At 38.0% G+C, this 24,400-nt stretch overlaps 3 protein-coding genes across 8 annotated transcripts; all 3 read right to left on the bottom strand.

Moving 5' to 3' along the window:
* Positions 1 to 296: 296 nt before the first annotated feature.
* On the bottom strand, positions 297 to 12,986 carry smarcd2 (SWI/SNF related BAF chromatin remodeling complex subunit D2). Its single transcript, XM_015058908.1, has 13 exons — positions 12,300 to 12,986; positions 10,383 to 10,570; positions 8,393 to 8,435; positions 8,179 to 8,301; positions 6,225 to 6,344; positions 5,441 to 5,536; positions 4,890 to 4,991; positions 4,628 to 4,789; positions 4,196 to 4,293; positions 3,898 to 4,033; positions 3,691 to 3,813; positions 2,286 to 2,387; positions 297 to 1,420 (listed from the first exon to the last, which is right to left on the bottom strand). Exons 1-13 carry the CDS (start codon positions 12,450 to 12,452, stop codon positions 1,367 to 1,369), a joined length of 1,500 nt encoding a protein of 499 aa, XP_014914394.1. The 5' UTR covers positions 12,453 to 12,986; the 3' UTR covers positions 297 to 1,366.
* A 1,011-nt stretch (positions 12,987 to 13,997) lies between these two features.
* On the bottom strand, positions 13,998 to 19,959 carry atxn7l3b (ataxin 7 like 3b). 6 transcript variants are annotated; one of them, XM_015058899.1, is made up of 11 exons: positions 19,866 to 19,959; positions 19,618 to 19,744; positions 19,078 to 19,111; positions 18,881 to 19,007; positions 17,645 to 17,777; positions 16,749 to 16,920; positions 16,478 to 16,578; positions 16,368 to 16,390; positions 16,182 to 16,227; positions 15,140 to 15,232; positions 13,998 to 14,952 (listed from the first exon to the last, which is right to left on the bottom strand). In XM_015058899.1, exons 4-11 carry the CDS (start codon positions 18,929 to 18,931, stop codon positions 14,873 to 14,875), a joined length of 699 nt encoding a protein of 232 aa, XP_014914385.1. In that variant the 5' UTR covers positions 18,932 to 19,007; positions 19,078 to 19,111; positions 19,618 to 19,744; positions 19,866 to 19,959; the 3' UTR covers positions 13,998 to 14,872. The 6 variants fall into 6 exon arrangements, with proteins under 6 accessions (XP_014914385.1, XP_014914383.1, XP_014914388.1 ...); XM_015058897.1 differs by having other exon boundaries at positions 18,881 to 19,111; XM_015058902.1 differs by having other exon boundaries at positions 15,156 to 15,232; positions 18,881 to 19,111.
* Positions 19,960 to 20,446: 487 nt separating this feature from the next.
* Positions 20,447 to 24,041, bottom strand: LOC106963805 (nucleolar transcription factor 1-like). The gene is made up of 12 exons (XM_015058903.1): positions 23,981 to 24,041; positions 23,829 to 23,889; positions 23,682 to 23,710; positions 22,987 to 23,128; positions 22,865 to 22,906; positions 22,740 to 22,790; positions 22,385 to 22,419; positions 22,146 to 22,302; positions 22,014 to 22,061; positions 21,870 to 21,941; positions 21,307 to 21,369; positions 20,447 to 21,188 (listed from the first exon to the last, which is right to left on the bottom strand). Exons 4-12 carry the CDS (start codon positions 23,107 to 23,109, stop codon positions 21,144 to 21,146), a joined length of 636 nt encoding a protein of 211 aa, XP_014914389.1. The 5' UTR covers positions 23,110 to 23,128; positions 23,682 to 23,710; positions 23,829 to 23,889; positions 23,981 to 24,041; the 3' UTR covers positions 20,447 to 21,143.
* Between the last annotated feature and the right edge of the window lie 359 nt (positions 24,042 to 24,400).

Genomic DNA, 24,400 nt, shown 5'->3' with positions numbered 1-24,400 from the left:
GCTGTTAAACGTGAGAACCACCGCTGTAAACCGGTGTCAATTTCTAAGCCGAGACTCAGAAGGGAAGGTTGTATTTATCTTGGCTTTTAGTTGAGGAGTGGTAGTGTTTGAGTAAAACCAGATATACCTGTTGAAACGGCAGCCCTGCAGAACAACCTGAGCCCTGGGACCAGCCCAAACACGCAGCAGTGCGACTACAGCACAAGTGGAGGAGGTATCGTTATCATCTGCCGTGACCGTGCAATGGAAAGCACTGCACAGAAATGCTCAACTCTTTATGAAGAACTTAAAAAACATTAAGATTTATAAGTACATTTATTGAAAAATACCTCAAATGTATAAAAGATAAAAGCTTTTGAACAAACAACAAGCCAACATTTTACAAAGAAGCTTTACAAAAATACTTGTACACATTTCTTATTCACAAAACACATTTTGGCACAATACGGTGGAATGGTCCGAACCTTTACAGAGGATTTCAATTAAACTCTTCATAAGCTCTGTCGATCTAACACGTTGGAATGTGCCCTATTAATTATTAATAAACTTCCGCAAAGTCTGCCAAGGTTTCTGTTTTTGGACTTAAAACAATGATAAACACAAAGAAAAACAGCATGTAAACCTTCAGAAGGTAATGGAGAAAGCCAGTGAACTGCTTTCTCGCATATCAAATATTAAAAGAATATCAAAAACATAAACAGCACAAATTACTCAAATATATTTTTGCATAAAAAGAGCTTCCTGTTCTGATGACTTGCAAAGAATGGGATGGTAAATGTTAAAATGCTCTGAAGCATTTGTTACTAGACACTGGGCACTTTGGGTATTTAAATCTTAGTTCTCTTTTTTTAAAGGTTTTGTTGGCTCTAGTGGCCTTTATTTGAAAGTAGTTAGACAGGAAAGATGATAATGAGAGGGGGAAGACGTGGCAAATGTCACCAGGCCGGGAATCAAACCTGCGACCACCATGGGTCGGTTTTGCCCCTGCGCCACCACAGCACCACAAATGTTACTTCCGTTTAATATGAGCAAAACCCCTCTAATAAATGGTAAAAAGGAAAAAGAAAATACAGCACCAGCACTTATCGGTTTTCAGAATTTTGTACCATATATAAAATATGTAAAACAAGGCACCATTTCATTTTTAAAAAGGCTCACAATGATGGACAATGCAAAGCAAATACTTTACTACATAACACACAAATCATCACTTTTGTCCCAATTTCTTGCTAAGAGAAAAAGGCTGTGTAAAACATTTTAACCTGCAAGAATGGCTGAACTATTTCCAGTTTCAAATAAGCAGATATCAAGACTGGATGAGCTGACTGAAGCCGACCGGTGGCTACGAAGACTCCAGAATCCATGTTTAGGTGAGTCGGATGCCCAACACTTGCTCCAACTCCTGCTTCCTCTGCTGCACCTGAAACAAAGATGGTTTAGTGCAAAGATGTCATAAATCATCATAAATGTTCTCAAAGGGCCACAGTGTACTGATAAAATCGGTTAAACTGTTGAAATATAAACTAATTCTTCAAATTAAATAATATTGAACATCTTTTCAGTCCATCCAGAATTTCCCAATTGTTTTGGTCTTTTTTTTTGCACTATAAAAGTGTTTGTGGTAGTAATTTAGAAATATTTGCGACTTTTTATTACTTGCCATATCATTATGGATAATAACTCAACTTTAAGTAAGGTTGAGGCAGCTGTTTGGTAGAAGTAAGAAACCAATCCAATGTTTTTCTCCATTTTTGCAAAAAAATCTGCAATAAACTTACAATCATGCTTTAGCACAAAAAAGTGCAGGGGTTTGTTGATTTTGTGTGAATTTCCACAATAACTCACAAGAAACTGGAGGGACTGATTTATGCAATTTGGCAGTAAACAGACAAAAACTGCTTTGAACTGATTGATAAAATAATATTTATACACACTGTTATCTTGACGGCTCTTTTTATGTGTCACTTTAGAGTCTAGAGGGCCACATAAAAAGCTACAGTGGGCCAGATTTGGCCTCTGGGCCTTGAGTTTGACACATGTGGTTTAGAGTATGCAAACAGTACAAAAAACAATCTGCTATTTAATCTGTCACTTTGCTTAAATTCAGCTTATTTATACAGCAACAATTCACAACACTTAGACATTAGGCACAAGATCAAGATGATAAGAACGGGGAGGTTGGTGAATGTTTTTAAAAAATGAAACTGAGTCTAAAATAGCATTAAAATTTACATTTAGGCTATCAACTTTAACAAACACTAAAAACAGTGATAGTTTGTACTTACTTTGGAATAGACATATCTGCCCACTGCTTCAGGAACCCAGGGTTCCTGGTAGAACTCGGTTCTTCTCTCTTCTTCTGGGTTTCCTGCTACGTCGGTCATCAGCTGGTGGAACAGAAATGCTTCATGAACACAGTGAACCATATTCCAAACCTACAAGAACCTTTACGCACAAAGCTTGAAACCTGGAAACCTGTTTTTGTGAATAAAGGCAGCACAACTGAAGAGCAGGAAAACAAATGAAATGCAGACAGGTTAAGCCTTTAAAGCCCAAAATTCATAGTTGGTGGGCGAAAGGTTTTACCTCCTGACATGTTTTTAGACGTTTTGTTTCAAGTCTGACACTCCTTAGCTGGAGTGTAATTATTTTCTAAACTATGATGAATTTGAGCTGTCTAAGCATACCCTCATTATGGGTTTGGTTGAAAGTTTTGTATATATTGGATAAAGTGTTTTCGCTGACATCACAGTTTGCGTTTCATGAATGCAGGCTGTGTTCCTGTGTGTGAATGTTTTCTGTAGTCCTGCTTAAAGAAAACGGAGCAGCTGAGAAGCTTTAGATTAATTTAAACCATGAACTTCAGCTTTGAAATGCAATGAACATTAGAAATTCCTGAGTAACTGAGCTAAATAATTAATTTACAATAAACAATTTACAAACTGGAGAACTCTCTTTAGTTAGTTTTAATTTGCTCCCTAATCAAGCCTGATTAACTCCCGGCACAGGAGATTGCTTTATCTACGTCTAATGCCAGCTAAAATGGAAAGTTAAATGATTTTAATTTTTTGTATCATTATTTGCAAATAAACCTCTTAAAGAAGCTACACTACTCTTTTAAACATTTACAGAGGTTCAAAGATAGATACTGAGTTATAGTAGTTTTTATTTACAGTTTAGTTTCATTTTGTTGCGACTTTTTGTCAAGTTAGTTTGTAGAGCGCATTTGCTAGTTTTTAGTAGTTATTAGTTAAATATTGCTTAGTTTTAGTTTAGTTTTTATTAGTTATAGTAGTAGTTTTTGTTTTTCCATACTTTGGTTAATGTTTCTTGATGCAGAATTCAAAAAGGTCAAAGTATTGTATTGTGATTATCTATACATCTCGACTCAGAACAGAAAATACAGTTTTCAAAAAATTTACTCAATCATTGTTGAACCACCTACTGACTCTTCCGTTTAATCCCAACTTTTGCAGTCGCCATTTTGCAGACAACGTAGAGCCACCAGGAGGATTAAGGGCTAATAATAATTTATATCATTTATACAGTTTAACTTCCACACAGTATTTAAAAAACATTTTTAGTTTGTATTAAAATAAGCTTCTATAAACACAAGAGATGTTTGACTGACTAACATCCAACAAAGACTCCTGTGTTGTTAAGCTGGTAGAAAACTTTACATTTATTTACCTTCAGATCTCTGCACTGGGACTTCAACCAGTCCTTGATGAACTCTTGTGGATTATTGCTGAAGCTCAGCATGAAGTCTCTCTCCGTCTTAAGCTGGTTGATGTATTCAATCGTTTCATGGATCTGTAGCAAGCAGCAGAGAGGTTTCACTCTAACAGTTTTATGATAAAGATTAAAAACGTTTGGGGATTACTATTCAGGTCCGACCTTCATTTCAAGAGCAGCAATTTCCTGTTGGTTGGTGGTGGAGGACAGGAAGCTGTTCATCTGGCCTTTCAGAGGGTCGTCCACCTCCACGTCGATATCATAACAGGCCGTTTTCTTCTGATCGGTGGGGTCCACACTATTCAGAGGAAACATGCAGGTGGAGAGCTGCTGCTAATCAGGGTTTGATTTAAAAAGAAAAATCAAGTTCAGACAACAGGACAGTTTTCAACTGTCCCTCATTTCAGGAGAAATGTATATTAAGACCCAAACAGAGATTGGACAGTAACTATTCCTTTACCTGATAATGTGATTGATGATGATGGGGTCGGGGTGGTGCAGCAGGCCTGCTAGTTTCATGGGAATATCAGAGAACTTCATGCGTGGACAGCCGAAGATCTGAGATGTGTCACAATAATCAATCAGTTAAATGCCTCAGAAAGGCAAACATTTGTGCAATACAAGACAAGGATAAAACTGAACTTCGTGAATGCCAGCTCTGACAAAACTAAGCTGGGACTTTTGGGCCACAATCCCAAGAAAACAACACCGAGCATCACCAAAAGAACACTATGCCCAGACTGAAACATGCAGGTGACGGCTCCAAATATCTGCAAGAAAGCTTAAGTTGAGGAGGGATTTCCTTTGTTGGTATCACAAGGAGTCAAAATCAACAAATTTTACAAATTGTAAAATGGTTGACATCTAAAGCCATCAGACTTTGTGGCCTGACCTGTCTGAAGTAGCGGTTGCAGTTGATGTACTCCTTCTCGTGGCCATCCTGCAGCTTGTTGTTCTTGATGTAGAGCCAGAGAGCTTGCATGATGCTGGCCCGAGTCTGCGTGTGAACGCCCAGAAGACGCGCCAAGCGAGGGTCCAGCTTGTACTGCGGGGGCTGAAAAGGAGAAATGTTGGCCAAAAGTGAGTCCTGGTCGACAAAAAATATGTTAAACTATGACAAAAAGAGCAGCGGCAGGGGGGGGGAGGTTTGCTACCTGGTGGTCAAGCATGAGCAGAAGAGTGCATTTGACATTCACATCGCCAGGCCTTTTCACCTGGAAACCATCCGTCTCCTGAGTGGTGGGCATTCTGTGCCACTAGGAAAGAAAAACAAACAAAATTCTCTTAAATTACAATAGAATGGGTGTAAATTTGAAATTCTGGGTGAGGAAAACTAGTGGAAACAAACCGGAAAAGACTTGCAGTGAGAGATTGTTTTTACAAAGCACTCAACTTTTTAAAAAAATCATTTCAGATGAACAATTGTTTTAAAAAAACAGTTCAGTAACATTAATTTACTCTCTCAATTTCACAACTTTATTCTTGTAATTTTATTATCGTTATTTTCTTAGCATGGTGAGTAAGTATTTGTAATTACTTATAAGTACTGAAAGGCATGTAAGCTGGTGTAAACATTGGATATCTGCTTCTTTGGATGTTTAAACACTGTTTAAATGAAGAAAATGCAAAGAAACCACTTCTTTTCACTTAATATAAGTTTTTATTGCGAGATAAATCCAAGTGAAGCTGGATCATCGCTGCGTACCTCTACTAAGTGATTGTCGGGTCCATAAAGCTCCTTATCGAGCTCAATCACCAGACTTTTGAAGAAAGAGGAGAACTTCTTCTTCTGCTTACCAGGCTGAAAAAAACCCCAGAAAGAGACAAAGAAAGAAAGAGAGAGAGCAGAAAGACTGTGAAAAGCCAGCACAACACATTGGCCTCAGTGTTTCCTTACTCCGCAGTGTCGGTCCACAACTGCATTGTTTAGCTCTGACCACATCGGGAGTGAGGAACCAAACTGTTGAGTAGAAAAAGCTGTTGCACCCCCCCAGCCTCCTCGCTGCCCTGTCAAAGCCTGTTTGCTCAACGTGACCCCTCTCACTCCTTCCCTGACATCCCCTTTGCCTTTTTTTCACTTGCGCCATGCGGCGCTCCTACGCATGCCTGAACCAATGAGCAAGAGGGAAAAAATTAACAGAAAAAAAGAAAAAAGATCCATCTTCTGTGGCCCCAGATGACACAATGAGCCGGGCTAGAATTGATGGAGGGAGGGGAGGCATGTCAGCTCTTGGTATGCAACGGCCAGTGGTTTCAATTCCGCGTTTCAACAGAGAGTGTGAGCTTGTGTGCGTGTGTGCAAGTGTGTGAGAACGTTAGCTGTTGTGGGGTGGGATAGGGGAAAGCTGTAAACGCACATCTGGCTACGCGGTCTGAGCCAAGGACCAACTGCAACTCGCAGGAACACAACAACAGGGAATCAGAAGGCAGCGAGCGAACGTCCAAACAGAAACGAAGAGTCCGGTTCCCCAGCTGCGCCGTCCACTTACTTCCTCCAGGAGTTTGCCTTCCACTCTCAGCTCCCAGGAGGACACTTTCTCAGATTCCTCTCCCTCCGGCTTGCTGGGAGTGTAAGTGTTGGAAATGTAGATGCGAAGCTTGCGCTTTTGCTGCATCAAGAGGAGAAAGAAGAAGAAGGGAAAAAAAAGGCTGTAAATTCAGGCCGGCGTAACGGCTCCGATGCAACAGCTGTTTATTAAAACCTGTTTCAGATAAATGGCAGCATGAGTCAAAAAAGCCTTAAAATAAAGAGCTTTCCGAGTCTTAAATGGAGAAATGCAGGAAAAATCCAACATATTTTTTGGTTAGGAGAAAAAAGAAGTTCTTTAACAAAACAATACGAAGTGCAGCTTTAGAATTAGGGACATTTATCGCATCATTCATCATTCATCACGATAAATTTACCGTTTTTACGATGAATTCCAATTCATGATGCTTAAAAACCCTGAAAGCTTTTCTTGTTGTCAGGACTGATGATGTTTGCTCAATAAAAGCATCAATAAATATGAATCCAAACGAAAAACATTACAACTGGGAACGTTTTTAAAAGCATTATTTATATTTGTGGAGTTGTGAATGCTGTCACAGTCGTAGTTACCTCAAAAAGATGTAATAAAATAGATCTTATCGTCAGCTTTATATTCTGTAGTGTTTCACAAGGTTGGAGCAGAAAGAGAGGAATCTTTCAACACTTCTCTCCAGACTCATTAGTTCTTCCATTTGTTCTTTTCTCAGGTTTTCTATCAGATTTAGACATGATGACTGAGAGGTGAATGACTTGTTTTTGTGTCTGCCAAACCATTTTAACCATATTTTTGGACAGATTTCTGCTAAAGAACCCAATAATGACCAGTTTATTGGCACCAGGTTTTTATTTAAAACATCCATGAAGCTATGAAGTCTTTGGGGAAAGAAACAGATCCACAGCATCACATCATGTCAGGTCACATTTAGACTTCAGGGAAACAGAAAATCATCGATTATTTCATCAAGAGTTTCTAGAAACTCTGATCAACTTTAAAAAAAAACTAGTTGGCATTTTACCAGAAATGTTATGTAGAGACGACGCTTTAGAATGTGAATAATCAGTTTATTATGATCAAAGTTTATTTTTCCTAATAATCTTCTGTAGATTGAAAGCCCATAAAGTCATTGGAGGTTCTCTCAGCTGTTTGATTGCAACACTTCCAGGTGATAGACTGAGCCGAATCAGAATATATCTGTTTTTTTCTTAGATTATATTAAGCATGAATCTAAGCAGGAAATTCATCAATATTTATGCATCAAGTCCTTCTTTTGCATAATCAATAATCCAGTGATCCAAAGAAACCATGCAGGTTTTCAAGTGGTTTTATGATTTGGATCATAGCCTCAAATGTGCTTTTATCTAGACTCTATTACACATTAATCTCAGCATCATTTCACAAATAATTCCTTTAAAATCTAGACTGCTCTTTTAATTCTAGACTAAATGAATCGTTTGCAACTTGAGATGAACTAAGGACTTGTTCCTGTGAACTCTTCTAAATGCTACTTCATGGAAAGTTTTCATCTCATTGCTGAATCCCAAACAGATGTTTCTTTGAGAAAAAAAACACAAAAAAAAACAGCATTAGTCCGCTGCTGTCGCCGGTGGACAGCCAGAGTTTTCACACTGCAGAGTTTATTCTCAGAATGGATCAAAGATCTTTCCGTAACCCAACAGTGATCTCTTTCACTTTCATTCAAAGCCCTTTGAACCACATGTTGGTCAACAACAACAAATTTGAATCAACCGAAGATCTGTTATGCAAATAATAAACCGACAAAGAAATGCACATCTGGAATATTTCTAATAATCTTTGATTCTCAGACAAAAACAAGCCCAGCAGCTCTTCTTAACTCGAGTTTCTGCTGCTTGAAAAGCCTGAAATCCACAAAAATAAGTAAATGAAGAGGAGATACCATGATCGGCTTCTTGATGGCCTCCTGAATCTCCATGCGTTTCCGAGCGATGGTCTGATCCAGCTTCCTTTCAAAGGCCAGAAGATCCATGTAGGCCTGAGACTCGGGGACCAGGTCTCGAATCTAAACGCCGAGAAAAAGGCGAGTTTTTATGAGCTCGTCATCTTTGATGGGTTGTTTTTACTTATGACTGTTGGGTCAAACATATACATACCCTTTGAGGAAGAACCTTGTCAGCCATTTTGCGCCTTTTTGCTCTAAAACGACCAGAAAAGAAACGGTGAGCTCCCTAACTGACAGGAAACAAGCCCTTCTATATTGCGTTTGATCACTCTTTGGTTAACCAATTTAACAGGAACTCAGTAAAACACCATATTTGATTATCAAATACTGGGGAATAACTTCACAGTGCAATCACACGATCACAGCCAACGTTAGCCCTTTATTAAATCTTCCTGAGGTTTCTACTGATCATTTGCTGCTCAACACAAGAGCTGATCTGTTCTTTTAATCTAATTATACAGTAACTCCCCCCCCCTTTCATTCAGGATGGTGCTTTAAGCAGTTTGGCGTTCCTTAATAAACATTACTGTGTTGCTAAATAAACCCCAGAGCGCAGCAGATTCATTAAAGCCGATGCTGTAAATGTCGTTTCACGTCGCGGTGCAGCACTTTCATAAGCGTGGCGTCACCAAGCGGTTTGAAGTCAAAAATAGCCTCTTGTGTCTGTTGCTTTGAAAGCCAAAGGCCAGTCATGAGACACTGGGCTCTTCGTGTTTTAACACTGCAGCCACTTTCAGGGATTTTCTTTAGGATCATGACTTTAAGGAAACACACACACACACACACAAAAAAATCAAAAATAAAACAGTTTGATGATCAGAATCACAACTGATTTCTGAATGGTAGGTCAAAAACTAAGAATCCGATCTTTTTTTCTGATCAGTGAATGCACCAAAACTAAGCCAGGTCACTGACGGCAGCAACCTTCAGTGTAGAAGTTATTACTGAGGAAAGAACATCCAAAGTTAGCGAGATGTTTTTTTTAATTTACTACCAAAATTGAAGAGTTGGACATGAGGAAGCTTAACGTAAAGTATAAGTCTATAAACTCTCCAGCAAATACACACACACACTGATCTTTGCAGTTATTAGTACTACGCTAACAAACGTTTAAAACGGCACTCTGTAATCATTTTTTTATCTGTTTACCTGCAGGGCTGTGTAATACCAACTGCTCTCTCTCATGCACACAAAAAATTTAAATAGGTGATAATTGACTATGACTGAGAGACTCCTTATGGCTTCTTTATAGTTTTAAAAAGTTAGTGGAGGAATCATTGTAAGTCAGCTTTTTTGTAGAAAACAATTAACATATTTTAACATGGAGCTTCTACAGTTTTCAATCTACAAAAAAATGTAATGAGTAACTGTCTTGGAAAAGAGAAATGCAGATATTCTGTAAATATTTTTACCACTGCGTCCTGATTTAAGGGATTTCACTTTGTAGGTTTTCAGTCATACAGACAGAGACAACACTGTAGAGCTGAAACGATTAATCGCCAACGATTGATTATTGAAATAATCATCATCTAATTTAGTACTCGTGAATGATCGGGAATATACAGATTCAAAAAGAGGCTATTTGCTGAAAAAACATTCAGCAGTAACTAAGCCAAAACTGTACAAAATATATTTAGAATTTAAGATAAAAATACTTTTGTCTGCAAATATGTTCTACCCTAAACTCTTTGAGTGGCAGATTTGGTTTCACTTGGTTCAAATTCACTAAGGGAATTTTATGTTATTGTATTTTGGGGAATAAAATTTTCAAAAAGGAATTTGTTTATTTGCCTCTGCTAATGTTTTTCTAATATTGCATATAAAAAAAGCTTTTTTCGATTTTTGTTTTAAAATCAATCAATAGAATAATCAATTAACATCCTTGTCCTATCATCTTATAGAAATTAAATTTTTGTGACAGAACTTCCAACCATTAAAAAATTAAGTATCTTGATGTTATTGATACTTCTTTAAAAGAAGTCGTAATCCGCTGAAATCTATATGAAACCTTTACAAAAGTGATCAAATAACTGCAATACTCCTGATTGTTTTCATTTCTACATATTACAGAAAAAAAATCACTTTCAATTATAATACTTAATTTACAAATTATGCAGCTGAACTTGTTTTACATAACTTACCCTCTTCTTGGGCCTCCCAGCGCCTCCTGCTGCTGCTGCTGAAGGAAGCGCTTCCTTGAGGCGTCCATGCCGGGATGGCCCATGCCTGGACGCATCGGAATGCTGCCACCACCGTAAGAAGGGCCCGGCATCTGTCCCCCCATTGATCCTATGAGGCCCCCCAATCTGCTAGGGGGCATCCCAGATCGCTGGAGTGAAAAAAAGACGGAGATTGATGAATAGAAGTATTGCAAAGCTAATGGTATAAAACTACAGATCTGTGCAAAAAAACATAAAATAGGTCAAACACAAAATGTATAAAACATAAAATAGCAGCACAGAGTTTTAATAGCTCGAGGCAAAAAGCTAAAGCATTCTGCTGGTTCTGCACCTGTAACAACCATTCTGAGCTCCCCTCACTATCCTCTGCAGGACTATTTTCTCTGCCGTACCACAGTCAGAGTAAAACCATGATTTCAAGTTTATCTGTAATGCCAAGACATTTTGGCCATCTAAACCCTCTCTTCTGTTGGGAAAAAGTTAATATTTCTAATGTTGAGTGATTTCTATTAAATCTAATCTAATATTCCCCTTCAGCAGGGCTGCAGGGGGCCAAAAGAAAAGCGTAGGAATGATAGTTTTAGTTACTCGGTTGGTCTTCAAACTCCTTAAAACCCACTGTAACTTGTCCCCAACTCACAGCACCATCTTTTACCATAAGTTTCAACGATAAATAAAAGTATCAAAGTGTGATTTCCTCTATTATTTGATACAATGGTGTGGTATTGAACATTCCAGTTTTCATTTCTGACAAAAGACATATGAAAACCCAAGTGTTGATCAGTGCTAGAATCGATAAATAATCTTCTCTGGGAGTTTAATGGTTGAAGGTCTTAACCCAAACTAGAAATGGTTTAATTGGGGTTTTAAAAAAAAAAAAAAAAAAAAAAAAAAAGTCTCTAATGACATGAAGTAGAAGGTAGCAGAGTGACAAGAGTTTTTAAGGTGTTGAAAATATTTGCAGTCTTGGAAAATGGACAGTTTTCTGCATGGAAATTAAAGGAAATGCAATTATCAGTCATTAAAACTACAGTTCACAAGCCATTAGCAAAATCACTGAATGCAGGTTAGCTAAAATGGAAGAACAAAAAAAAAAACTAAGTTTGTTCAATTGAAAACTAATACTTTATTTTACTAACTATGTGTATTAATAAAAAAAAATACTGCTTATCTGCAACAAACTAAATTAACTAAATTCTGTTACATGTTTTTTGTTTCAAATAATTCAGCAAATACAGTTGTATTGTGAAAAAACAAAAATATGAATGGTGGATGTTTATATATTTTGGACAGATATTTTCAGGTTTTAAGCTGAAATGTTATGAGAGTGTAGAACATGTGTCTTTATCTGATATCAAGAAAATAACTGAAGCCCCGCATGTTTTAACTGCCAAAATAAATATCTGCTGTGTTTGTGCATGCCAGTTTCAACAATATGAACCCGCAGATGGTAGAAGTGGGATAATATATGCAGGCTTGCCTGGGGGGCAGATGGTGGTGATGATAAACTGTTATTTTCACTAACTGACAGGATGCTAAGGGCAACCACGTGACTTTCTCCTTCATACCTGAACAAAACATATTTATTTTATCACTTTTTTATATTTAATTATACGCAAAGCATCTTAAATTTCAGTAGAAAAACGATAAAGTCACAGTAAAGAGTTGCGGCAATTTAACAGATGGCAGGAAAGTAGTGTAGAGCTCTTTTAAAGGCGGAAGTGCCATCAATAATGTGGAATTTTAACACATCGAAAATTAATTATTCTTCTATAACTTTGTATTAAATTCAGAGTTTAATACAAAGCAACTCAAATTATAAAACTGACTTGATTCACTAAGTAAATGGAGGTTAAATATAAAAAAGGAAGTTCAAACCTGGTGGTATTGGGGAGTGCTGGTCATGCTCCGGGGGTAACCCGCGGGAGGCTGCGGCATCCCAGGCATCCTCATGCCCGCGATATGGCCAACATTCATGGGGCTCACAGTCGGATTCATCTGGGGAGCCGGGAAGCCCCCTCTTGATGCCATCTTCTGGATCCACAAGTGGTTTAAAAAAAAAAAAAAGTGACGGAAACTCAAGGAGGTTTTGAATGTGTAAATAAAAGCCCGGAAGGCTTTTAAAAAAGAAGCGCTCAACGCGAGAGAGCCTTCCGCCTTTCCTCCGCGAAGTTGACAGCAAACACACCGTCAACGAAAAGCTAGTCGACGTTAGCTCGTTTCCGACCGTTTCGAGTTCCGGGGTTTTTTTTTTTTTTTTTTTTTGCGTCTGTAAAGCCCCCTCACTTCCCCACTCACTAACTCGGGGCTGACTGTTGTTCCTCACCTCCCGCCTGTGTTTACCCTCCTGAACATGCCCAACTTACACCGACTTGACTGCCTCACCAGGCGCCTTCTCCAAAGCGCCTGACTTCAGACAAATTCAGTCCTAAAGCCAAATCAACTGCTCGGTCTGAGCACTGCCCACCCACGAGACACCAACGGTGCCTTCAAGTACCGTCGGAAATATCGAATGTCGTCAGGCTTTCCGTTCAGTTCCGGTTTTTGTTAACGTCTTCACCTTTTTTCAATACAAAAATGATCCAACTTATTACTCTTTCAAAGTAAATATACCTAGTTTTCAAAAATAATGAACGGAGGAAACAATTAGAATTAGCAAAATTTTCTATTAGCTAAATGCCTCAATGAGAGAAATAATTGACTTATTACTATTATCTTTAAAAACTAAAGTTATTTCCTCTGTATTAGGTTGCAGGGGTTGTATTAGGTTAAAACTCATTTTTATTCTTTGGCATTTAATTGATGTATTGTTTTTACTCTGTTTTGTCATTTGTGTTGTCGTTCTTGTACAGCACTTTGGTGCAGTTTTATACCTGTTTTAAAGTGCTATATAAATAAATTTGACATTGACATTGACCTTTAAGCTGTCAAAACTTTTGGGGTTTTCACAATTCTTTTGGTTGAACTCTCGCTTATTTCTCCTGACAGAACCCATCTTGCTGGATTTACATTTCAGACAATGGAACAAACAATAGATATGTGAGATGTTCAAAGCTTGTGATGTTGTTTTGGAACCGAACCCTGTTTTAAACTTCTCCCAAAACGTTCTGCTGCGTTTCTTGTTTCATAATCCCATCTGCTCAATAATGTTCTCCAACAAACCTCTCGAAAACTTCAAAGAACAGCTGGATTTATACTGAAATAAAATTACCCACAGGTGCTTTCTATTTACTAAAATGCCAGACTTCTGAAGGTACTTTGCTAGATTTTATTTATGGGTAAATGGGGCTGAGTGCATATGCTGTCTAGAGCTGAAAGTGACTCAGGTATAACTGGGTGAAGTGGTTAAGAAAAACGTTATTCTCTTGGGAGGGAAAACGGAAAAAAAAAAAGAACCAATTACTTAATTTGTACAAAACCAAAATAGAGTCACTGTGTGAGGAAAACTACTGCAATATGTTGAGTTTATTAGACTTCCACTATGGAGTGAGTCATTTTAAATTAAGATAGGGTCGAATTGGTGATGGCTGCCCCCTGTTGGTCAGTTCATTTTAGTCAAGCAAGCAGGAATCCTTCCGACAGGTAACAAATCATTTATTATGCTAGACAGATGAAAACAAACCGAGCCATGACAGCAGCAATTCGACTATTAGAATATTTACACTATCACATCACACCATGGACAAATGTGACCCTTTACAATGTAAACATGATACAAAGACATATTTGAATGCTAGAAAACAAGCTGAGTCTATCCAAAGAAAGAGAACCCAAAAGAAACCTGCTTTCTGCAGGCAACCTGCAGCCTGCGTGCAAAATCAGATGTTCATTCACTGAACATTTCAAAACCAGTTTCCTTAGGCGAGCACCAAACAGAGCTGCTCACGCCGTGAACTGGAAAACTACAACCCCGACAGTCAATGTGGAAACAAGACAAACCATTTCCAATGATTGTCTTTGACATTAGTTCTCGAATAATTAGATTTTCTTTTTTAAAAAAACAAAAATGAGGAGACGTCAGCTCACCTACTGCCTGATCTTTTCTGTCTTATGAAATAAAATACTGTGTGCAGACTGTTGCACCAAACGCGGCCGTCTTCGCTTTAGCCTCTGGATCATTTCCAGACTCTTATTCTGTGCAGAAAAATTATACATGATGATATTCACTATTCAGGACAAAAAATATATATATAATTAAACAAATGAGGAAAACATTGTTTGGTTCAATGATTCTGTGATTAAAACTAAAACAAATCCATCAAGAACAAAGTGGGAGGTTCAGGATTTCTTCTGCAGAGCAGCAGACACCACGAATGTCACCGATAACATCAACGCCAACGTCCGCCGGTTCGACAACGTAAAGAACCGAAGGGCTCCTGCTCTCCCTCGAGTTCTCCGCCTGTGTGTGTTCGTCTACACAGTTCAAGAAGGTGTGTTTGTGGCCAAGTGCGTTACTGAGAGAAAGCCTCGTCTTTCATCAGCATGCGGGGACTCTCCTGGTTTTCCATCCGCCGTCTAGGGCCCATCATGCCTGTGCAGAAACAAAAAGCAAGGGGTCGCTCCTGACACACAACATACACTGTGAGCTCTTTAGATTTCATCAATATGCACAAACTCTTTTCTAATACGGGATATTTGGAGAGGAAAAATAAATAAAGTAAAAAAACAAAGCAGATCCTACGTGGTCAGTCAGCTACAAACCCATATGAAAGGTTTACCCCTGTCCATACCCACAGGCCTTGAAGAGGCAATGTACGAGTCTTTGGGCGGCGCATGAGCTTCATTGTCTTGATTGGTCTTACTGGCTGTACCTGGGAAAAGGCGGATAAAAGGCATTTTGTTAAAACATTCTGTTGCGACACATTTTTCAGGTCAAAATGTCAGACCTCTGCAGAATCTAATGTTAATGTTTCTTTGCCCTTCTGAAGATAATAGACAAATGTAAGAAAAAAGGTGCAGATGTTTCTGCAGCAGTCAGAGGAAAATGTAGACTTTCATGGAATGGACAGATGGAAGGATGGCGAGACTAACATGAATGGATACATGGTTAGATTAATGGAATGGTAATTAGAAAGATGGATGGATGGACAGACAAAAAAAATGATTGGAAGGATGGAGAAATGGAAGAATGACAGAGATAAATGGATGGATGGATAAAAAAGTGGACTGATGAATAGACTTAATATAACTTCTAGATAATAAGAATAGAAAATATGATCTTGAAATCTTATTTCTTCCACACATGATTTCTATTTCCATGCTTATCAAAATCTGAACAAAATAAAAAGTAAATACTTTTCCACATAACAGGAAGGAACCCCGTTTTACTATTATGTTCTGTTTATTATTTCCAATTTAATTTTGTCACAATAGGAACCTCGTTTACCTTTATTTTTTACTCTCTATGTGGGCATAAAAATCACACTTACAGGTCTCCATTTCCTAAGTTGTTAATAATGTATAAATTGTAAAGCATTCCATACAAACTGTTTCCATATCTTAGAGAAGATATGTTCAAAATGTCACCTATAATCAATGATGCTTTCCTCAAAATATTTAACTCTAAATTAGTTTTTTCCCCTATTTATCTTTTATTGCTTTGTTTAGTTGTTTTCCGTTTCTAAAGGAAAATTTGATGTACTCTAATCGCACATGTGATTTCCTATTTTTACTGCAATCTACGTTTTCAAACAGAGCTGATAGAATTTCACATGAGTTATCTGTGTAAGTAATAATAATAATAAAGATATGTTTACTTACTGCTTTTATGCTTGAATGATTTGGATCTTCTTGGTGAATTTGGATTCTGAGGATCAACAAAAAAAAGAAGAAAAAATAGAGCTACCATTTGGTTTGGGTTAAGAAGTCAGGACAAAAATTCTGAACACTTTCATGAATAAAACAGGTGATAAACAATATATATATTTAAGGGTAAAATAAAAGCACCTTATCCGACTTTCTTTTCTTTGCTGTAAAATAAAAAAACAGATGAGGAAAAACAGAAAATCTGCAGTGAATCAGTTTTTGAGGAACATGAAGAAAGTCCAAAGCTTCACCTTTCTTTTCTGCCCCGTAGGACCAGTCGTTATCGTTGACGTCGTCGTTATCTTCTTGGTCACTCTCCGACTTGTTGTTGGTGTTGTTGCCAGTAACTATTCTGTAAAACGGCGAAAGACGGCAGCATTACTTATGAGAAATAACCCAAAACAGATTCCAGGAAGAAACCATGAAGCCAATTCTGATTGTGGGAACCAATCAGATTCACAGATGGAATCGGAGATAAACACAACGTGAACATCTGAGAGGATGCTGGTCTGCACTTTGAACCTGCGGTTAGCTATGCGGCTGCTGTTGCGTCCCATCCCGAGGCATTTCTCCAGGTGTGGCGCGAAGCGAGACGCCGCAATGCTCCGGTTGCAGTTGGGACAAACGCACTCTTTGTTTTTCCATTGGTTGTACACTTGGCCGAACACGTCCAGTCCAGGCTGGTCCACAATTTCTGAAAGGGATTCGAATCGAGAACCGTGAATAAAACTGTCATCAAATCTCAAACTAAATACTTTAGGGAAAATTCTGCATTTAATCGGAGAACATTTAGTCAGTGAGGAAAAGAAAAATAATGTAGATTTTCAAAATTAATCACAGTTTTCACAATTTTTGCCAACAATAAATCTAAAACTCTTGTGAGTTTTAAGCAATTAATTCCTAACATGGATCTTAACTCAGCCATGATTGTTCCTGTAGTTTTAAACAGTTTCATTCATTCATTCATTCATCTGACTTCAGATAATAGTAAATTATAAAGATTGAGACACATCAGTATTACGAGGGACATGTTTTCTTGCCATTCCTATTATAAACAACTGATAAGAGAAATATCCATTTTTTTACCCCAGATAAACAGAAAAGTATGGGTGGCAAAATAAATGTTTCTAGATGCATTTTTAGTGAACAATTGTTCTTTGATGCAGCATTTCTTTACATTGAATACATTTTAAATAAAACTTGGATTTTATTTATCAGCATGAGATTATATTGGAGAACTGATTCATTTATTGTAGGGTTTTTAGACACCGGTAACAGAATCAACACAAGTTTGTGTGCATCTGTGTATTAGTTATTATCTGCATGTACGTTTGTTTGAAAAACTCAGATTTTTGTGTTTGGCTTTTATTCAGTGATGCAATATAATCTTTTTGCAAGGTAGGACAGATTGTGCTCACCAAAGTCCCTCATGCTTTCTTGGTCCGTGTCATCCAGGAAGAAGTAGCCCTGCTTCACAGCCCGGTGGACCTCAAAGCAAAGACCCAGACATGCGTCCTCCACCAGGTCAGACAGGATGTCCTGAGCCATTGCCTGCCAGGGACGACATGCGGTACATTTCTGTGGCTTATCTGAGGTGATAAAGTCTTAAACCCCTTCAAAATAAATTCTGTTTTTGCTTTTTTTTTTTTTTTTTTTAAAGCCCACTTGCAAGTTTGAGATTTAACCAAGTCAGACAAAAAATTACCTAACTGTAAAAAAATAAATAAATTCTGATTTCACTAATTAAGCGTTAAACCTTTTTTAAACCAACCCTACGTAAACATTTGTTTCCATCCAGTGTCACATAAATTTTTCTGAATATGGTTAAGGTTTGAACCCTGGTGGAAATGAAGTCTCATGCTCAAGGAAACGGCTCATCCTGGAATATCCCTGTTCATCAGGGAAGAAACCAGCTCATAGTATATTCAGCTGACGTGACCAGTTGCAGCAACCCCAGATCATAGTGCTTCCTCCACAGGCTGCGCCAGAAGCGCCTGTCACTCAGGAAGAGGGTAAATCTGGACCCATCAGAGCACATGACCTTCTTCCATCACTCTAGAGTTCAATCTTTTTGCTCCTTTGAAGGTTGAAGCATTTTTCTCCAGCTACCTTCACTGACTGAACAACTTTTCAGTCCTAATTCTTCACGTTGAAGACATAGTTCTAGTTCTAGTTTAGTTTTTCTTCGATTTGATCTCACCAAACTTTCCGGGGATCACTAAGGATTTTTTTTTTCTGACCACATTTCTTCTTCAAAGATGATGATGACGATTCCCCTCTTTCGCTACAGTTTTTAACAACAAGTTGGACAGTTCTCAATCCACTTTTAAGAGTTTCCTTACAGGTTTTCTCTGCTTGATGCCAGGAATTTTACTATTCTTAATCAACCACAGGATGCCTTTTCAAGATCCAAAGGAGACTTGCACTCCTTTGCTTTTTGGGGGGGTATCAGGCAGTGTATAGTATCATAGTTTGGGTGGGTATTTCTTTTTAAATCATGAATGAAATCATCATTTGAAAATGTTACTTTTTGCATTTACACAGGTCTGGTCTGATATTAAAATGTCTTTGATGACACCTGTTCACAACAATGCGTGTCTGCTTGTTGCTGCTTTCCACCACCACCATCATCATCATCATCATCACCACCGTACCTCCAGCTTGCTGTTGTCCAGGCTGGACACCGAAAGCTCCTCCATTTTCATTTGCCAGATCTACCAGATGAGCAGACGTTGTTGTGTTCATGCTGTAGCGCAGCAAGCATCGGCCAGAGCTGGGCTGCTGCAGGAGGGAAGCACAGTTAGCAGCACAGATGCCAGTCGGTCACTGAGAAAGGGATGCAGGGACTCACAACGGAGCAGAGGGCTGCTTCCCGCACTCACAGCCTGAGAACAAGCACACAGACACAAAACACGAAAAGGAAAGTCAGCGGAGTCCAAAACACGGCGCGAGTCCTCGACACTTCCCTGCAGCCCCGAGCTTTGCCATTCAATGAAAGGAGCTTAGCTTGAAGCTGGAGGAAAACAAAGAGCGCGGCTATGAATAGGCTGGAGGTAGTGAAAATACCAGGAGGTAACAGGAGAGGCGGCGTCCTGCGCCAACAGCTAATATGGCTACAACACAGAAGATGTACACGAGCGGTTGCAATTATAACAGCGATAAAAATATAGATATTTTTAATTGTTTCGCAGTTGGAGGAACATCCAACAGTAGCTAGGCTGCTCGTCCCTGAAGCAAGCACTGCTGCTGCTGCAGTGCGGCTGTGCGCCTCCCCGCTCCCTGGAAGAACCTCCGGCAGCCAAAATTCCGGTTCTCAACCCCCAAATACAGCCTTCCCGGCGGGGAATATCGCAACCGCGGTCCCAGCAAAACCTTAATTGAGTTTATTTACCTATTTCGACAGGCATCCATCTTTACTAAGCGATCAGGCAGAAACAATCACTCTCTGCACGAGTTCCATCGATGGCCGCCTCCTGTGCCGCAGATTAAACCGGCTGCTTTCACTTTGTTCGCCAATTCTGCTTATTTGAAACACCACCAGAAATAAAAAGCGATGCAATTAACACAATTCTTACTTTTCTTACATTTACAAGATGAACTATTAAGTTTAATGAAAAACCTAACTAAAATCATGCGTACTTTAATATGCACCCGTCTCAGGCAGAAGCAATCGATCTCCTCAGGAGTCACAGCTGCGCCTGAGCTGCACTGACTCCCAGCGCATCCACCTTTTAACAATTTAACGACCATTGATTAATTTAATGCATTTTAATTACGTCAGTTTCTTTTTAGAGAAATATAATAGCTCAACCATCTTCTGTCATGGAGATCGTTTTTAGTATTAGAAAAACCATTTTGTAAAATTTCACTGAATAAATTAAAAGGTATTTATGTATATTTATTTACAACCTGTAGAAAATATTTTTTAGGTGTGTTACTACAACAAATGGAGGCAAATTATGTTAAAAATGGACTGCCACAGCCTGCAGCGTTAGATCTTTTTTATACCAATAAAAGCATAGTTGGTTTGTTTGCTTCAAACTATGCATCTCGGTGTATATTTTTCAGTTGTACTCAACTCTTTGACCCATGTACTGCAATTTATTTATGAAACGTAGCAATAAAGTGATTTAAAGAAATAAAAACTTGACGAACCGACTGAACTTTAAGTGAACTACATTTACAATCCATTCAGCTCAAGTAAAATTAAATACAAAATATCTGAAGTCACACTTATTGTAATTACAGGCAGCAAATTTTGAAAGTCGCATCTAAATTCCAAAACACAAATATGAGTTGTATTATTGTATAATCTGCAAGATAATGTACCTCTATTTTTTTTACTCTTAACAGTTCTGTTTTTTTTTTTTTTTTTTAAGAAAACTTCCACACCTCTTAAACAAGAACACTTAATTGGTCTTTAAAATATATAATTTGTCACCAAAATTACTTATATCTGTTCTATATTTTTCATTTAAAAAACCTACAAATCCCAAATTCATGTTTTAGTTTTTCTTTAATTATTATATCATCCCTGACATGACATATACAAAGTGATAAAATTAACCTAAATTACATTCCCAATTCCCCTCTATGAATATGAATTTAAAACAGTTTACATCATTTTAACCAAGAGGCGAATGAACTAAAATAAGCACTTGAAAAATGTAAAATTATCGCGGCGTGAACGAGGAAATGACCCTTTCTGTCCTACTGTAATTTTTCTTCTTACTCCCAGGAACTCACTACATCAAGAATATTTTCATATTGTAGCTATAATAACGACAAGTAAACATTATTGAGAATATCTCTGCCACACAATGATGTAACTTTACAGGCAGCATTTTTTCAGCTCAGTTGATAAAGTGTTCATAAAAGTTTCCCTATAGCAGTGTATGAAGGTTCTGATTCTGTCAATCAGCGATGCATCTCAAACATGTCCCAGTCCTCTCCACTCTCATCCTGTGGACCAGAAGATGATAGAATTGAATCAATTCATCTTGTGACTCATTTAGAAAAAAATCCAACAATTATTCAGAGTACATTCATTGTTTTCAACAGGAAGAACCATCAACATCACCTCATAACTGATCCAAATATCATCTTCACTGCTGTTGTCCGTGATGTCTTCGTCCTCCGAGTCCTGAGAACCAAAAACAAACAGGAAGCAAAATTACAGCTCAGCGTGAGAAACCTCTTCCTTATCTCACAAGTCAAAAATCTGTCAGACAAAAGATCATTGGGTAGTGATCATGCATCATGGATGTGAATCAATAAGTCCAAAGTCTCCCTGGCTTTGTAACCAGACAAAGATTTAAAGAGGAGCAGCAAAAGCAAATGAGAAGGATTAGCAGAGCGCGTAAAGAACAGATGGTGTCATCCAGGAAATTTTAGAGTGGAAGATCGTCTCTGCTGGCCGAACCTGGAGCAATTAGCATTATAATGACAGTCATAAAGCAGAGGCTTCTTCAGATTTGTTGCAACACTGACTGCTGTCCTTCTTGCCCACGACTTCTCCATTTGCAAAAACTTTTTGAATACAATTGAATGACATGCATTATGACACTTAATTTCCATTTTAGATATAAAAAAACAACATTGTTTAACTGGATTGAATGTGTGTGTTTTATTCATATAACTTACTGAAGGTTGACTCGGATGTAGCTCTTCTCTGTTGTGCACCTGTTTTTGTTTGGGATCGAGGAACTGCAATTTCTGCAATGCAAGTTGGAACATGATTTCCAGAAAACCAACTTTGAAAACATTGGCGAATTTCAAAGTACTCACACTGGGATTTTGTTTCAAATACTCCGTTTGTTCTTCTGTGGTCAGATTCTGCACAGAGAATGGAAAATGGATACATTTATCTCCCAGAACATTTGGGAAAAACCCAAAGCAAAGATGGACATTTGTAAACACCTTGAACCACTTTTGCAGGTTTTCTGAGTATTGTTTCATGTTTGAATGCATCTGTTCTTTGTAACGTTCCTTCTCCTTTGCAGGAAGCTTGTCCCAAAGTTTCATAGATTTGGCTGAAGACATCTTCTGATCTTTGGCAAAGTATGTCAATACAGTTCTGAAAAACAGAAAAACAGTGCTGAATTAGTCAAACTGAATCTTGTCAGGGAACATTTCGAAGGTTTTGGTCACACACTCACTGGCTGGGCATCTTGGGCTCACGGGGTGACGTCCTCTGCACAGAGTAAAATGTGTTTATGCGAAGTGAAGATCCAATACGATAGCAGCAAGTACAGAAGTATTCACACCTCTTCAACGTCTATTGGGATTTATTTTTGTCGTTTCAAAAAGTAATACTCGTATCACATAAATCCATTACATGTGGAGTGAAATATTTCAAACTATTTCTTGTATTTTTTTTTCTGTGATTATTTAAACCTTATTTCTTAGGATTGCCTGTTTGTAACACGAGTAACTGTGAAACTTAAAACATTAAAAATATCCATAAGCCAAGTGTTTGAGTGTATTAACAAGGAAACTAAGATTTCGTCTTACCAAAGGCTTTGCCTTCACAAATCCGATATCTTGTTCTTTAATGGTTTGTTGCTGAGGAACAAACAAACAAACAAACAAACTGTCACACGTCTCTTCCTGTTAAATCTAGAAAAGTCTCAACTTACATCCAAAGATTCCTTTAGCTTGGCATTATACTCATGCTTCATCTAAAAATGACAAAAAAAATACTTTTAGGGTATTTTTAAATCAAAACAACTACGTTCTTTTTTTTGTCCTATGTTGGTACCTTTAGACAGCGTGAGCAATACTCATCCTTCTCTGGTTCATTCAGTTCTCTCCAGCGTTTCCTCATATCATTGTGCAAGTCCGAACCTAATGAAGGTCTGTTTTCTGCAGCACTCTCCTTCATGAACAGAAACAGACCATTTCTGAAAACATGCAAAGGGACAGAAAATTAGACAAACGGCAACAAACGTCTGTAAATAATGAGATTAAAGTTCTAACCTAACAGCACAAAGTTTGGGGCCGTTTTCAATGGGACCGAGTGAAGGTTTGTAAATATCAGAAGACAATTATCAAACCTTCTGATTTTAAGCAGAATAATAATAGTAGAAATGCTCCCAGCAACTTCCTCAGATGTCTACTGCAAGCTTTATGAATGTTAGTGTTGAGAACATTAGACAAGTAAAAAATCTGCAGTCAGAGGAATCTCAATTTGGTGAATCAAGGAGAGATTTTCAGTGTAGAGTCATGCAAACAGGAGTTATTTCTGCAAGTCTCATTAAACTGAATTCGAGACTTTTAAAGGCCGTTTCAGACAGGTTTTGGACCCACCCTTTATGAAAAGTAATAAGTTACTTAAATTATATTCACCTTAATAGCTTAAGTTAAAACTGTAAACACATGAACAAAATAAACCAGTTTACAAGTTTTGCTTTTTCCTAGCTAAAGTAAAAAAATGTGACAAAAATAATCTCTTACCGAGGTGGCTTCGTAGGCAGGTCTGCATCAACCTGACAGAGAAAATTAACAGATTTATACAAGAGAGGTCAAACATCTACAGTGGAAACGTTTCTCACCCAGCAAATCGTGCGAACAGCATGCCGAGACAAGGCAGAATAGAAGACTTACAACTGCAGAGAGTCTTGCCCTTTTAGATTCTCGAGGACAGGGTAGATTGTTGTCTTTACTGAAAAAGAGCACACACACAAAAAAGTTTACAATATAAATTTAGATCAACCGCTTTGTTAAGTCAAGCCTGCATAGAGGGAGTTTTGTACCAAAGGTTGTCTGACTTTCTCTTGCGCTCCACACGTCCACGGGCGTGCTTCTTTTTATATCCGTCCTACAATAAAAAGTCAAATCTGTTAACTTTCAAGTCACTCTTATCAATGAGTATTTATTTATATATCCACTTCTCATAGACTACCAATCTTCTAGAAGCACATCGTACACAGTAATGATTTCAGGGATTTCACAATCTTGCATCTTGGGGTAGACTGATAAATTGTCCCCAGTTTCCTTCATTGTGCATCATCAGCCGATACTTAAAAGTGAAACCTAAAAAAACGGTCTGAAAAAATTCACCAACTGTCCCTTTTTGGTCTGCCAATTAAGCGCATGATAAGTTAAAATGAGTTTCATCATTTTCATTCTGATTATTAATTTTGAAGGGAAATTGATTACAGAATTTTCAAAGT

This window comes from Poecilia latipinna, unplaced genomic scaffold (assembly GCF_001443285.1).
Source record: "Poecilia latipinna isolate Pla-1442-1.1 unplaced genomic scaffold, P_latipinna-1.0 Scaffold1583, whole genome shotgun sequence".
Classification (NCBI taxonomy): domain Eukaryota; kingdom Metazoa; phylum Chordata; class Actinopteri; order Cyprinodontiformes; family Poeciliidae; genus Poecilia; species Poecilia latipinna.
Note: the sequence above shows the minus strand (reverse complement) of the source record. Positions and strands in the feature narration are given on the sequence as shown.

Bases quoted from the DNA above. Each gene is read 5' to 3' on its own strand.
- LOC106963805 (XM_015058903.1), bottom strand. From the start codon at position 23,109: ATGAAGGAGAGTGCTGCAGAAAACAGACCTTCATTAGGTTCGGACTTG. The intron at 22,062-22,145 runs GTGTTTACAAAT...TTCTCTGTGCAG, and splicing joins ACCTGCAAAAGTGGTTCAAG to AATCTGACCACAGAAGAACA. The intron at 21,189-21,306 runs GTGATGTTGATG...TCTGGTCCACAG, and splicing joins ATATTTGGATCAGTTATGAG to GATGAGAGTGGAGAGGACTG.
- smarcd2 (XM_015058908.1), bottom strand. From the start codon at position 12,452: ATGGCATCAAGAGGGGGCTTCCCGGCTCCCCAGATGAATCCGACTGTG. The intron at 8,302-8,392 runs GTATGTATATGT...CTCGGCGTTTAG, and splicing joins ACAAGGTTCTTCCTCAAAGG to ATTCGAGACCTGGTCCCCGA. The intron at 4,034-4,195 runs GTAAAGGAATAG...TCCTCTGAATAG, and splicing joins ATCATCAATCACATTATCAG to TGTGGACCCCACCGATCAGA.
- atxn7l3b (XM_015058897.1), bottom strand. From the start codon at position 18,931: ATGAAAATGGAGGAGCTTTCGGTGTCCAGCCTGGACAACAGCAAGCTG. The intron at 16,921-17,644 runs GTGAGCACAATC...AATCCCTTTCAG, and splicing joins AGAAAGCATGAGGGACTTTG to AAATTGTGGACCAGCCTGGA. The intron at 16,391-16,477 runs GTGAAGCTTTGG...TTTATTTTACAG, and splicing joins CTACGGGGCAGAAAAGAAAG to CAAAGAAAAGAAAGTCGGAT.